General features: G+C 34.0%; 3 protein-coding genes across 3 annotated transcripts; 1 reads left to right on the top strand and 2 right to left on the bottom strand.

Annotated features, from left to right (window-relative positions):
* The first annotated feature begins 1676 nt into the window (after positions 1-1676).
* Positions 1677-2601, top strand: LOC123883351 (beta-galactosidase 15-like). The gene has a single exon (XM_045932126.1). The coding sequence runs from the start codon at positions 1696-1698 to the stop codon at positions 2230-2232; it is 537 nt and encodes a 178-aa protein (XP_045788082.1). The 5' UTR covers positions 1677-1695; the 3' UTR covers positions 2233-2601.
* Positions 2602-3185: 584 nt separating this feature from the next.
* On the bottom strand, positions 3186-7078 carry LOC123883863. Its single transcript, XM_045932802.1, has 8 exons — positions 5356-7078; positions 5160-5193; positions 4846-5067; positions 4413-4502; positions 4234-4299; positions 3980-4071; positions 3845-3892; positions 3186-3740 (listed from the first exon to the last, which is right to left on the bottom strand). Exons 1-8 carry the CDS (start codon positions 5757-5759, stop codon positions 3623-3625), a joined length of 1074 nt encoding a protein of 357 aa, XP_045788758.1. The 5' UTR covers positions 5760-7078; the 3' UTR covers positions 3186-3622.
* Positions 7053-11111, bottom strand: LOC123883864. Its single transcript, XM_045932803.1, has 6 exons — positions 10623-11111; positions 10384-10497; positions 9406-9486; positions 8771-8943; positions 8466-8562; positions 7053-7618 (listed from the first exon to the last, which is right to left on the bottom strand). The coding sequence occupies exons 1-6, from the start codon at positions 10839-10841 to the stop codon at positions 7505-7507; spliced, it is 798 nt and encodes a 265-aa protein (XP_045788759.1). The 5' UTR covers positions 10842-11111; the 3' UTR covers positions 7053-7504.
* Between the last annotated feature and the right edge of the window lie 3235 nt (positions 11112-14346).

Raw genomic sequence — 14346 nt, forward strand, 5'->3', positions numbered from 1 at the left:
GTGACCAATCAAAATTGGTCATCGTCCAAAACCATTAATTGTGATCAAAGAGCAAAGACCAAAAAGTCTTACCACCGACCAAGTTTGCTACTTTTAGGAGAAGAACAAGGGTAGGTCTTGCTTCTTCTTTGTGTAGTACGGACTTGCACTTAAAAGGTCAAATATTTTCGATCCTCCACTATGCCACTTAACTACTCTAACCTTGGTAGCATGTGAAAGTCTCATTTAAGTATCACTCATTTCAGTTAGTCATAACATTCTCAATTTAGCTACAAAAAGTCTCTCGTTAATTATACCATAACATTTTCAACCATGATCATTAAAAAATATCGATTAGAACATTATGAATAACAAATGAGAGACTATACAGTCATTTATATAACAGCCCAAGCCCCACCACCTTAGGTGGTCCGACACTGCCACCTCACGATCTTCTCCACCCCCCTCTCTAGTGGAGTTTTTGCCTTTCGTGGAAATCGAACCACATACCCTAAGGTTTAAATACGTGTTCAATCCATTCCCATTACCGATTGGACTATGTAGATTTATGTCTTTTTCAAGGTGCAGCTTTGTACATGTCTCCAATGGTTGTTCTACTCATAGTCAACACTATTTGCTTCTTTGATATGTTTGGTCAACTTTTCCTAGTTAGCTATGTAATGTAGGGGTGATCGCGGTGCGGTTTGGTTTGGTTTTGAGCATAAAAGTCATCCTAACCGCGAGATAAAAATGCATGCGGTTCGGTTTGGTTCGGTTGATTTTTAAAAAGTCATCCAAACCAAACCAAACCAATGCGGTTTGGATCGGTTCGGTTGGTGCGGTTTAAAACATAACGATTGTACCGAACAATTTTAAGCATAAAAAAAAAATAAAAAATTGAAGTTCCAAAATAACATTGTAGTACTAACAAAAATTATTTATCCAAAATAACATTATAGTAACTTACAATTTTAAATATATAAAAAAAATTGTATTTTCAAAATAACATCACGGTACCGATAAAATTTGTTTATTTAAAATAACATTACAACACCAAAATAAAATTTCAGTACAAAAAATAAAAACAACTTGAAGTTCGATTAATTTGGTCGACTGACTTGGTAATTGGGCATGTATATTGGAATATAAATATATTTTCTTTTACGATATTGGAATATAAATATATAATAGTAACTTAATGCGGTTTTTGCGGTTATCCGCGGTTTTTGCGGTTTTTGCGGTTTGCGGTTCAGTAAGAAAGTCATCCAAATACATCCAAACCAAATGCGGTTTTTGCGGTTTTCGATTTGGTTTGGTTCGATTTGCGGTTTTACTTTTGGATTGGTTCGGATACGATCACCCCTAATGTAATGGCTCTTAGTTATCCCATTTTTGAGGGCATAATAACTATGAAAACTAATTAAGAGTGGATAGTGTGATCTTTCAATATTAAGTAGTTGTTAATTAGACTTTTTCTATGGACAAGTATTTGTACCTTAAAATGGAATCTACATTGTTATGTTTAGATTAATAATATGGCTAGTTTAGCTTCTTTATACTATTTTAAGGAACAAAACTTCCTTCAAAAGACTATTTTAAGGTACAGTGGGAAATTAATTTGAGACACACATCCTTATATATTTTATTTGAAAGTGTGCCTATAAAAACTTGTTGGCCTTAGATGATACATTGTTTTTAGCTAGAGAACAAAACAATATGTTTAATCTTAGGATTCATGGGATCTTTGTGATTGCATGTTGGACATTGATTTTGTTTGAAGAAATGGTTGGAGGAAGCCCTTTGAATAATCATGTGTCTGTTGTTGAGACAAGTACAACTGGTTCTATATGTGGATATGCATCAGAAGGCACACATTTAGAATTGAAATGCCCAGATGGAAAAGTTTTTTCAAGAGTTGAATTCGCAAGCTATGGTGATCCAAGTGGAAAATGTGGATCGTTCCAAAAAGGAAAATGGCATGCATCAGACAGTTTGTATGAAACTCAAGATGTATGTATTGGAAAACAATTATGTTTCTTTGACGTTTCGAGTCAGGAATTTAATGTCAAACTAGATGGCATTGGTAGATTAGCTGTGCAACTCCAATGTGATTTGTATGATCCTAAAATCAGTCCAAAAGAACGGGTGGATAAGCTACGTGACGAATACGAGGAACCTGTTGATCCGACAGGTCCTGGTGAGGGACTTCCGTACTATGGCTTTGGTGCTCCTCCTCCTTCTGTTGAATTATAGAACGTCTGGATAAGTGAGATGACGGGGTTCAAACCCCGACCCCTTGCATATATAATGCAACGTCCAACCAAATTAATTGATGACATTATCAAACTAATTGTTTGTGGTTGTTTATGTGTATGTTTAAATTTTTAGAAATTGCCGGAGTATGTCTTACTAGTGGTGAAATTAATATTGACGGGATAACAACATGATGTGCATGCGAAGTTTTATTATTTGAAAAACTTATGAACTTAATTTCAATATGGTTGTATTTTATATTTGATGAACTTATGAACTTAATTTCAATATGGTTGTATTAAGTATTTGATGAACTTATGGAGAAAGAATTGTATTTTGGATTTGATTTTAATATGGTTGTATTATGTATTTCATGAACTTACGGGAAAAGAATATGTCGAAAAAAAAAATTAGCATGGATATACATCGGAAAAAAATTGTTTCCTAAAGTTTAGGGTTTCATGAGTCACTGACAACCTTTACTATTACACTAACTATTCACATGTATAACTATTCACTTGAATCGCTCTAATTTCTCATATAACAAATTTAAATAAGGAAAATTCTATGGTGCAGCCCTTATTTAGACTTAGACTGTTTTGGTGCAGTTCTAATCTGGCCAATGAGAATGCAGTGTTAACTCACTTTGAATTATAAAGTACAAGCCATTTTGAATTATAAAGTACAAACCATTTTTTTTTTATTTAGACTGTTTTGATTATTAATTGTTTCCTAAAGTTTAGGGTTTCATGAGTCACCGACAACTTTTACTATTACACTAACTATTCACATGTATAACTATTCACTTGAATCGCTCTAATTTCTCATATAACAAATTTAAATAAAGTCAATTTAAATGATAATAGATCGCACATTATTCTCTCAAGTGTAAATCACACCTGAGAGAATCCATTCCCATTACTTATACATGAGATGCACACAAGAAATTAATGTTTTTGAGAAAACCAAATAAATTTTTATTGAAGAGAAGTGGCACAAGATATACCAAAATCATACAAGCCATAGAAAATATCCAACCTCAATACACAAACATTACAAAGCAAAACACCCCAATTGATGCAGACAAGAAATGACAGCATAATGTCATAGTGACTAAAGTAATAGGGACTTAATTTTGAAATTACCCATCTCAAATTATATATACAAAAAAAATACATTTAAGCCTTTTATAGAACAAACAAATATTGTGATATACTAGTACTACTCTTTGTCATATATTTATCCAATAAATAAATACTCTATAAAAATTCAATAAATGAGTACAAACTTACAATCCCTTTTTTTTGTCACTACTACTCTCCTCTTTTTTACATTTAAAATTGATTGATACTTATAAGAAAATAAAAACCAGCCTAATCCTAAGCCCAACTCATCTGCCACATTGGTATGAGTCAAGAAATCGTGTTGACAACACATTGTGCTTCAACTTCATTATTAAAATGAAGATTCCATAGCAAGGAATATGCAGCAATGCCATTGAAAAGTAACTGAAAATCAATTACAAGGCAGAGAAAAAAAGAGTAAGCAAAGATATCATCATATCAATTGTTTATCAGAATTCAGAATCAATCAAAGAGAAAAAAAATCATACCATAATGGAGCATAGTGAGATGACAAGTCAAGAAATGTATATGGCCACCTGAAACAAGAAACTTATGTTAAACAATATTGCATAATATCTAAGATATTTGGAAAAAAAAATGAGAGTTATTATTATTATTATTACCAGAGTTTAACTATAGCATGAACAATCCATTGGAAAATGACATATGTAACTGTCCACAAACAAAAGTATCCTATTCGAAACCAAGGGAACCGCTGAAGAGACAAAAAATTAACAAGGGTAAGAAAGAATTGACATATGCATGGAAGTGTACAATTAAAGGCGCGTATGTTTGGATTCGCGGTTAAAATCATTGCTATATGATTTTGTTGAAACTCTAAAAAGTAGCTTTTGCCAAAACCGTGGTAGAAACTTACTAGGCAGTTTAAAGCTGTATCTCCGAGCAAGAAAACGGCATTGATGGTATGCATGCTTATGGTCAGCTGCCACAAAACAAATTATTAACACAAGCATACAATGCAACTTATCTTAAGTCAAAGCTATTAAAAAAAAGTTTATATTATTCATGAGACAATATATAAATGATAGAACTTACCAAAGTTATGTTGTAATCTTTGATGGTTAGAAAGGGAACAATTATGAACCAAAATGCACAATCTGTCAGTATTACTGCACCTGCATTAATCTATTCACAAGAAACAAAAATAGTTTATTTTGTCAATGGCAATTGACCAAGATATATATACTGGCTACTTCTATAAGTGTAGAATAGAAAAGAAAAAAATCAGCTCATTTGTCTACATTATTATGCAGAAACAGCTTAATGCCATTTCATTTGTCATTGCTCTGTTAGCACAGTATTAAGCTGAAAATTTTAAACTATACAAAAACCTCGAGATGAAAAACGAGGAAAAAATATTTGTTTACTCCTGATTTCAAACTTTTGCTATATATGCCGCATCAACATTTCTTATTGAGAGCATGTCGAACTGCCTGATATGTGTCAGTGTCGAACATTGAAAGTTTACCTGGAACAATATTTGAAACATGTAACCCCAAATGCCGGCTTGTTGCCGGACAATATGTTCTTGTGAAGCTTTATCATGATGACTAGGTGGATTTGAACTTTGGGGAAGTTTAGAAGTCTCATAAATTCCTTGCTCAGAATCCACATCCACATTTATCACCTTATCACCACTTGCTTTCTTATGATACTGATAACATCCATGCATAGAGAGAACACATCCAAGCTACAACATCAATGTATAGCAGAGATTACACACTAAATTATACACATAATTAAGTAACATAACTAATAAAAATCAACTTAATTATATATTACCCCAAAATAGATAGTGACTGAAGAAAAAGTCCACCTGTTTCACAAAACCAAAACAAAAGATTGAAAAATCAATAATCAATTTATGATTTTCATGTTCATCACCGACAATTTAAAACAGAACAGAACTATAACCACACTGATTCATTTCAACAGCATCCAAATTTTAATTCAAAGGTAATGAAAATTGAAAACTTACTGAGTGTAATAATAAAAAATGCTTCCTCCATCAGTAGTAACAGTGAGTATGAGAAGCACCAAAAGCAGAATAAATGCAAAAACTCTAAAAGCTAACAACCATGCAGGATGAATTCCTTTAAGACAAGGCTTCCAAGTTTCATCTTCATACAAATACAAACTTGATAATGATGATGATGATGATGATGTTTCTTTTTGGATTTCCATGTCATCATTTCTTGTTGACTTCCATGATAAAAGTAAAACCTCGTACTTCCATATAAGCAATGATGAAAAGATGGTTGAAAGTATGATTAATATGACACAAATCAAAACCTTCCAATTCAGCCAGTAACTTTGGATGGTTGTATCAGTAGTCATGATGGGATGCCAAGTTCCTTTGGAAGAAACTGCTACAAAGTTCATTGTGTTACTTACTTCTGATTATTTTTCAGACTATTCAAGAAAAATGAACAAATCCAATGTTTCTTGATGGTAAAGACAAGATTGAAACTTTGAGAAAAGGGTCTAATCAAATTGAAATTTATTGTTCTTTGGTACTTAGATTAAGAACCAAGGAATGAAAGAAAGCACATTGCAAGAACAAGACTATAAAGTAACTTCTTAACAATAGGACCATTGTATGCAGTCAAAAGTGAGGCTTAGTGGGAAAGTGCACATGGGTTTTTCATGCATTTCAAAAACAGTATCAGGTGCAAATTATTTTTGGGCCAGGATGACTTAAAAGTTTAACTCTTAATTGGTAATTTTGACCACAATTAATGGTTTAATTATCAGATAATGTGGAGATTCTGTTGTAAACTTTGGCTAGATTTTTGCACAGAAAGACACAACCGACAATATTAGTTGTTTGTTTATGTGTCTATAAAGAAGGAAAAGATGCAACTAATTAAGTACAGTAAGCAAAGAAAAAGGTTGAAACTTGCAAAGGATAAAGCAACATTATGTAGTGGAGGTGAGAGAGAACAAATGCTTTTGCTTATTTGCTTTATATATTGAAAATAAATAAATAAATATTAAAATTTAAAAGGTTGTGTAGCCTTGTAGGAAAGAAAAAGTTGGTGTGCGTGGAGCATAAGCTTCTTGTGTTGTAGCTTTTCTTGTTATCCAAGATCTTATTGTGGTCTTCAACTTAAGCTCTAAATCCCATGCAAATATTAAATTAGTCACAACTTCCCAACACAAAAGACATGCATGTTTTTGTGAACTTTTCTTGGATTAACAATATAATTGTATTTTAAAAAAAACGACAGAGAGAAAGACAGAAGAAAAGGACTAGATAGGGAACAATTGTTTTTGATTTTGTATTGGAATGGTTGGAGTGAAGATGCTTCATGCATTCCAAGAAACAAGAATCGGTTCACCCCAATGCATGAGTCATGACTTGCTGATAAAGAAAATAAAGTGTTCAGTAATAGAGAAAGGGATGACAGGACCAAAAGTAAAAGAGAGAATAAAATAAAATAGATCATCTTGATTTCTCCATGCTCTTTTCTCTCACTTAATCTTTCTATGAATATTTTTTTGACCAATTTTCTATGAATATTTGAATAATATGGATTGGTTGAATTGATCATTTCTAGTTTTTTTTTTTTTTTTTTTGTATTAGTGTACATTTTGTTTTGCGGTGAGTGACAAAAATTGATTTTAAGTGAAAGAATTTTTTAGATTTGATTTTGATTAAAAGTGAGATGATCGTAACGAGAGTAATCGCCCATTATAGTTACAACACAAAAATAATGATCATACTTAATTCTACCAAAAAAAAAAATAATGATCATACTTAATAACACTGCTAATGTTCAAATGTTATGTGCTTACAGTTTGGTAAACACTTAAGAGTCCAAGCCAAACCAGCATCCACTTCTTCTTCATGGTTGCTCCCAAGTTATAATCACCATCAATTGATCCATTTATTCCTCTTTTGGGTATGTAGGGGTTGGAAACAGAACAAAATTTCAACTGTCTATAATCTATATACTATGTATAAATATTGATTTCTTTCGTGAGTTTTTCAGACTTCAATTCAACAAAACACATATGTATCTGGAAAATTTACTCAGAATGGCTGTGAGAATACTTCCTTTTTCCATACTCCAGATGCTAATAAATGGACATGATCTCTGAAAAGCTAATGTTGCAGTTCAATCTCAAATAGTATTGCAGTCATCATCTCCTAGCAGAGCGAGAGAAAACGGGGCAATGGTAGCATTAAATGAACGCGAACCTACTTTATCAACATGGATCATCTCAAATTCACCTTCCTGCAATATGATACAAATTCCCGGTTTAATGTTGGATGTGATAGAGAAACAACTGGAAAGCCTTCAAACCAATCTTGAATAAAACAATCAAAATGCTATCGTTGGACATCTTAATTACTGCAATTTTACAACAGTTTCTAACCATAAAGAAATAGGAAGTATTGTTGCGAGGTTAAAATCATAATACCAACTCATTTTATGACAATGCTAAAAGTATTCATGAATCAATGGAAAATAGGGGGCAACCAATCATGTTGAAACATGTAAAACATGGACATAAATATGGCTTTCATTTTTGCTTTCTCTTTTTATGGTATGATCTGTTGATTATGCAAATGATAGTTGTTTGGTTTGAGAGATAACAGAAGTATTGCACATACTCAAACTTAATGTCATATAGTTTATTTCCAAATGAGATCTTCTCTGGGTTTTCACAGATAAAAGCTTCTGCAGATATCTGGATGGGTCAATGTTGTTCGTTTCGTATTCAATTTATTTGATCAAAGTAAACTAAATAGTATTCTTAAGAGAACATTTAAATTAAGGGAAGGATGAAATCTGTTGCTTTTATCCTTCTCCGTGATTATGTTACTATTTGTTGCATAATGTCCATGCCATCCTAATCTCTTATTCATCTATGCAAAACGGTGATTTTATTAGTAATAAACAAATATAACCAACAATATGTTTATTTATCATTATTTTATAAGCAGTTATAGTGTAAGTTATTAACTTATAAGGGTGTCACCTTAAATCTAGAAACTCAAAACATCTCTTATTATGCATGAAAACCGTAACTAGAAAGAAAGAAAAAAAAAATAACAAAAGAAAAAGAAAACTTTCTTACCATTATACCATTTGGTGTGCTTAATGGGCATGCCGAAGAGTACTCAAAACTAGTCCTGGGAAGAAGTACAGGCTGTTCACCAACAACCCCGATTCCCCTGTCATGTAGAAAATCGGGTATACAAGTTATAATGAACATGAATCTTCAAAGGTTTACAAACAGGTCTTTATTTACTAAATTGGATCGGGTAGAGAAATCAAAGCTATTGTGTTTGATATTAACTAAGTGATCCATGGATTTAAAAGGGAAAAGGAAAACATCTTGGATGCATAACACAATAAAATAGCAAAGAATGACTAACTCACCATACATTTTCTGTTCTCCCATTAGCGTCGGTTATAATCCAATGCCTTCTAAGAAGTTGAACGGTGTCATCTGAATTATTGGTAATTCTTATTCTATATGCAAAAAAGTAGAGTCCTTTTGAAGGCTGACTTCTGCCCTCTATATATACACTCCTGACTTGAACCCTGACTCCCTGAATGAATAAGATGAAATTAAATGTCAAAAGTTGAAAAAAGAATCCATGTACAAGTTAGTGGTGGTGGTGGTGAAGGAGTTCCTTTTTCTTTTTTTAAGACTTTAACGGAATGAAAAACCATTTTCATTACAGATCACTACAGACCAAATTAGAAGATGAATTGGATCACATACAACCGCTTAAAAGAAAATTGAACAATTTTGTAAGAGGGTATTCTGAAACCTAGGGAGTTTATATCTCAGACAAATGCACAACCTACACAGTCTAACAGTATTCCACATTCCATTTCTAAAAGCATTGTATTAAGCTAATTATTTTACTGATGCAATAAACTTTAAAACACTGTTTGAAAAAAGTAATCATAGCAAGAATTCACTTTCTAGGTTAATTGTATTTCTCGTGATATAGCTTAAATCAAAGTATCTATACGACACTAATAAGTGAAAGAAGTGATCATACCTGTGTTGTAGCATCACTGGAACATTTTAAAAGAGAGTGTGGAGCAATTTTTTTTAGCTCATCACGATAAGTAGCTGCATCCTAGAGAAAAGGGAAGAAAGAGTGTCATCAACATGTAAAATTCATAAGGTAATCATATCAGTCAAAATACAAGAAATAGAGATATAGGTCTTGTGTTTTCAACTAAAGATGAAAGATGTGAGGTATGCTGATCTGATAGAAGGCCAACAAAAACTAAAGAAGAAGCTGAATGTTCAGTTCTGAATGACAATATGTGCTTAAGTACAACATGTAATGACTGAGTTGATGCTCGAAAGATACAATGTTTATTGAATTTTGAAACATGGGATCACACAAGCACGGCCATACTCCGAGATTTTTTTTATTAATTTAAGTGACACTAGTGACCATTTTACAACCGTGAACCGTCCCCAAGGGGAAATCCATTAATGACACGGGCCTCTTCTAGCTTAACCAAGGTCCTAAGTTCGATCCCGAGCTTGTGCATGCTACAACATTAAAACTCTTAGGGAGAATTTGCCGTCCATTTGGGTTCCACATGGCATGAGGGATTGGTTTTTGCAGTTGTGCGCAGAGGATACTCGATTTACACCAAAAAAAATACTCCAACAAATTTGAAATCAGTGTAAATCTATAACCTGCCCTGTCTAACTTACTGAGAAGAATGGGTAAGCACTATTGATTGATGTAGTGAGATAATCCAACAATTAACTAATGCCATGTGTATAGACTTTCTGTTATGACAGTTAGTTAACGATATATAAAGAACGAACACTCCTTGGATTAGGTGTGTCTACGCGTCGGTGTCCGACACCAACACAACACCACTGACACTATGATTACATTATGTCATTTTCTCAAATTATTATCAGTGTCGACATGCTTCATAGTTATCGATGTAATTAGTGACATCACAACAATTTAAATACATAGTGCATGAATGAAATAAACACACACCTGGAACCTCTGATCAGCAATTGCTTCTTTGATTAACCTCCTTAAACGCAAAACAGGCTCTTCTTCTTCAAACAATTTAAGCGAATCACGAATTCTAGCAGCTTCCTTGTAATCCTATACAACAAGACAAAAATGTTCATTCAGAAAGAATCAGCTCTTGTTGTCTTGTTCCAAATAATTAATTAATTAATTTCAGATTCTACTACAATACAATACAATTAAGTAAGTAAGTAAGTAACCTCGGATTTAGCAGCAACTTCCATTTGTTGTTTCAAAAGAGCGTAAGTTTGAGTCCTGGAGAGAAATGAGGTTGAAGTTGGAGTTAGAGGAGGAGTGTCTTTGCTGCCACATGCGACCACAACCACGACGACGCTACTCTTTCTCTTCAGCCTCGCATCCTGACCTACCAATCGTAAACCTGCCAAACTCTTGCTACTACTTAACGATAAAGATTGCATTTTTTTTCTTCTTCTTCTTCTGAATTTCCGATCCTATTATCGTCCTCACTGAGTTTCGGTCGCTTATGGATGTGAGTGATGAAATCCAAGTTACTAAATTGGGCCTTAGGCTTATTCCTTGTTTTGTGGTGTTAATGTTATGATAATTAGTTGAGAAATTGATTACATCTGAAACCTTAGCTTTCTATGGAAATTAAAACATGTACGTGTCATGTACAACAACATAAGATAAGATACTTTTTACTCACTTACCCTACCTATATGGAATGCAAACTAGGGGTGGCAAAACGGGCCAGGCCCGCCGGGCCGACCCGTTTGACCCGCCATTTTTGGCGGGCCGGGCTGAGGTTTTCGGCTCGCTACCTTAAGGTGGCTCGCCCCCGCCTAACCCGCCTAAAAAACGGGGCGGGGTGGGGGCGGGGCGGGTTAGCCCGCGGGCTTTTTAATTTTTTTATAATTTTTTGCTTTAATTGAAAATTGGGCTTGGAATGAAAGCCCAAATCTCAATCCAATGTTCTCTCATATAAAACTTCACTTCCACCGTATGCTCCCTTCTTCCAAAATTAGGTTTCATTCATTTCATCCGCCGTTTTCTCCCTTCTTCCACTTCGCCCCGTGATACTCAATCCACTCCACCGTTGTTCTTTTCCATCAAGCCACCGCTTTTGTTTTGTTCTTCTTCCTTCTCCCTTCTGTCACTACGACATCAACTGAAGCATCATATGTTTATGACATAGATGATGATGAAGATGATTGATGAAGTGTTTGTGATGGAGAGCTTTTGAGATTGATTAATTGCTGCTAGTTTTTTATGTTTTGTGTCCCTGAATTTCCTTAACTATGTTGTGGTCTTTGGCTTTTTGGTATTGACATAGTTGTAATTTTTTGAGCCATGTTTTGGTGGAACTGGATGCATCACAGGCTGTTTGCTTGTTTCAAATGGGAATTATCACTTGCTAGTATTTATCCTTTTATCTTATATTGTAATGAATTATTTATTAACTTAGTTGATGTTTCTATTAGTTTAATTAAGGGTAATTGTAAGAAATTACTTATTAACGTTTCTTGTAGTATTTTTTTTAACATCAACTAGGAGGTAAGAATTGTGAAGTTATAATTCAAATAGTTAAAAAAAAAAAAAAAAAAAGTATTTGGCGGGCCGGCCCGCCAACCCGCCAACCCGCCAATAAACGGGCGGGCTTGAGTTGTTGAGCCCGGACACCTAAGTTGCCCCGCCCCGCCCCGCCCCGCTTTTGGGCGGGCTTAAACGGGGCGGGCCTAAACGGGGCGGGCATGCCCACTTTGCCACCCCTAATTGCAAACCGCAATTATTGTGTTTGCGCATTAATATTAATCACATCAGATCAGAACAACAAAATCCACAATGGGTAGGTCGTTTTAAGATTTGTGGGGATTGACATTGAATTTAGTATGGAAGATTATGGTTCGATCTCCTACAATTATGATATGGATGTATTGAAATTACTTGATTTCAGAACTGATTTCCCAACTAGATTAGGCGATCTAGTGGATTGGATATTATTAATGATAAAAAAATAGACACGTCCATTTATTTTCCTCGCTCAAACACACATCCTTTCGAATTTGGATTTCTCTAAAAAAAATTAAATATGGCTCAAATTGGCGTAACAATAATGACATTTGTCGATATGCCACGACCTGTTTACTAAGATCATCATAGATTATTAATGTGTGCATTCCATTATCGCAGATAAGCGATATTGTTATATACACTATCATTCTATCAATATATTTACAAAAGATATAAAATAGTTATAAGAAAAATTAGCTTCAAGAGTCCACCTTAATTTATACTCCTTTGTTTTTCTTCTCACAACTCATAAGAAGATCACCGAGAGAAATGAAATTTCACTATCCAATATGTTTAGAACGTATTTTTTAACCCTAGTTTCTCACTCAAAAGCTCTCAATCCTTAACGCTTAAGTTTCTTTAAAAGTTTTCTCTTTTATGGACAACCTCTATAATGTCTTTCGTACTTTTGTCTCACAGGTTGTAAAATTTGGCTTCCCTTACATCCAAGTTTAACTTTCATCGCTCCTAATTGCCTTCATGGAGGTCATTGGTTCTGAGTTCCACACTTCTCCAACCTCAATTAAAACATAACATGCAAAGTCCCCATAGTCGTATGACTTTGGTACAACAAAATCTCTCATTTTCTTATCTTTTACCAATTAACTAGGAGTCACTATCGATTATGTTTTTCTAGTCCCACTAATGGAATACTCCGCCTTAATATGAGTTTCTCCGCCATAGCTTCACACTAGAAACTATGATCCAACGACCTGATCATATACAAACATTTTCTAGTTTGGTCCACATAGACGTTGCGATCTTCTCATTCATGACTTTTAATTTCCTCAAGAGTTTATCTCTAAGGCACAAGATAATAACACGCATTGTCTATACTATTAGTCTTCTGTGATTGTGTTAGGGGTATCCTTTCAAAGCCTCTACACACTTATGTTCAGGCATGAATCCATAAATTTTACTAAGTGGGGTCAAGATCATAACTTAAAAAAATACCTCCTCCGTCCTAAAATAGAAGTAAAAATGAGTCAAACAAACTTGATGTATTTGGTTCAAAATTTGGATCAAATACATTCATTTTGATGACAAATTTTTGTTTATATAACTTGTTACTTATATCAATGTAATAATTATAAATTTTTTTATACAAAGTTACTTCTTTTAGTTTCTTAATTATAATTTGTTTACGACACTAATTATTGTTTTTATTAATTTAATAATTTATTGTAGCGAATAAATTTACTATATAAAGACAATAATAACTTATAAATAGGGTCACATTACATAAATATATAAATTTTGACTAAAAGTATAATAGGCAAGTGGGGTCAGCTGACCCCAATGCCCCCACCCTCAATCCGCGTCCCTGCTTAGGTTGAATCAACATTGATTCCATCGTCCCTTTTCTCAACTAGAGTCTTCCCTTTCCAACAACCATGCCCATGCGAGGAAATAGCTTGCACAACAACGAGAGAACCAACATGCAATTCAATGAATTGATATCGCATTCTTCTAGCATACATGAGCCCTTCTAACATTCCTCATAGTTCTGCCACATATGCACTACCAATACGGATTTGGATTTACTGCTGTAATATATCACACAGTTGAAGAAATTTGAACCATTAAAATCATCCAACATACCAGATTGCTTCTCTCCTACATTTTATAGTTTTTAATGCCTAAATGACGTCACTCCAAACCAGATTCAACCTTACGACGGACGAAGCGGCGACAACGCGGCCGACCAGCCTTACAACGGAGCGACAGCAAAACAGAACGACGTCACAAGGAGCGACAATACCTACCACCCTCTTCCTCCATCCACCAATTTATTATTTTCACAAATTGAAACACCTACCATATGCATAATACAATTGTTCTCTTTCACAAATTGGCACAGATTCTGGAATTTGAGTTATGGAGTAATGCTTC

This window comes from Trifolium pratense, linkage group LG5 (genome assembly GCF_020283565.1).
Source record: "Trifolium pratense cultivar HEN17-A07 linkage group LG5, ARS_RC_1.1, whole genome shotgun sequence".
Classification (NCBI taxonomy): domain Eukaryota; kingdom Viridiplantae; phylum Streptophyta; class Magnoliopsida; order Fabales; family Fabaceae; genus Trifolium; species Trifolium pratense.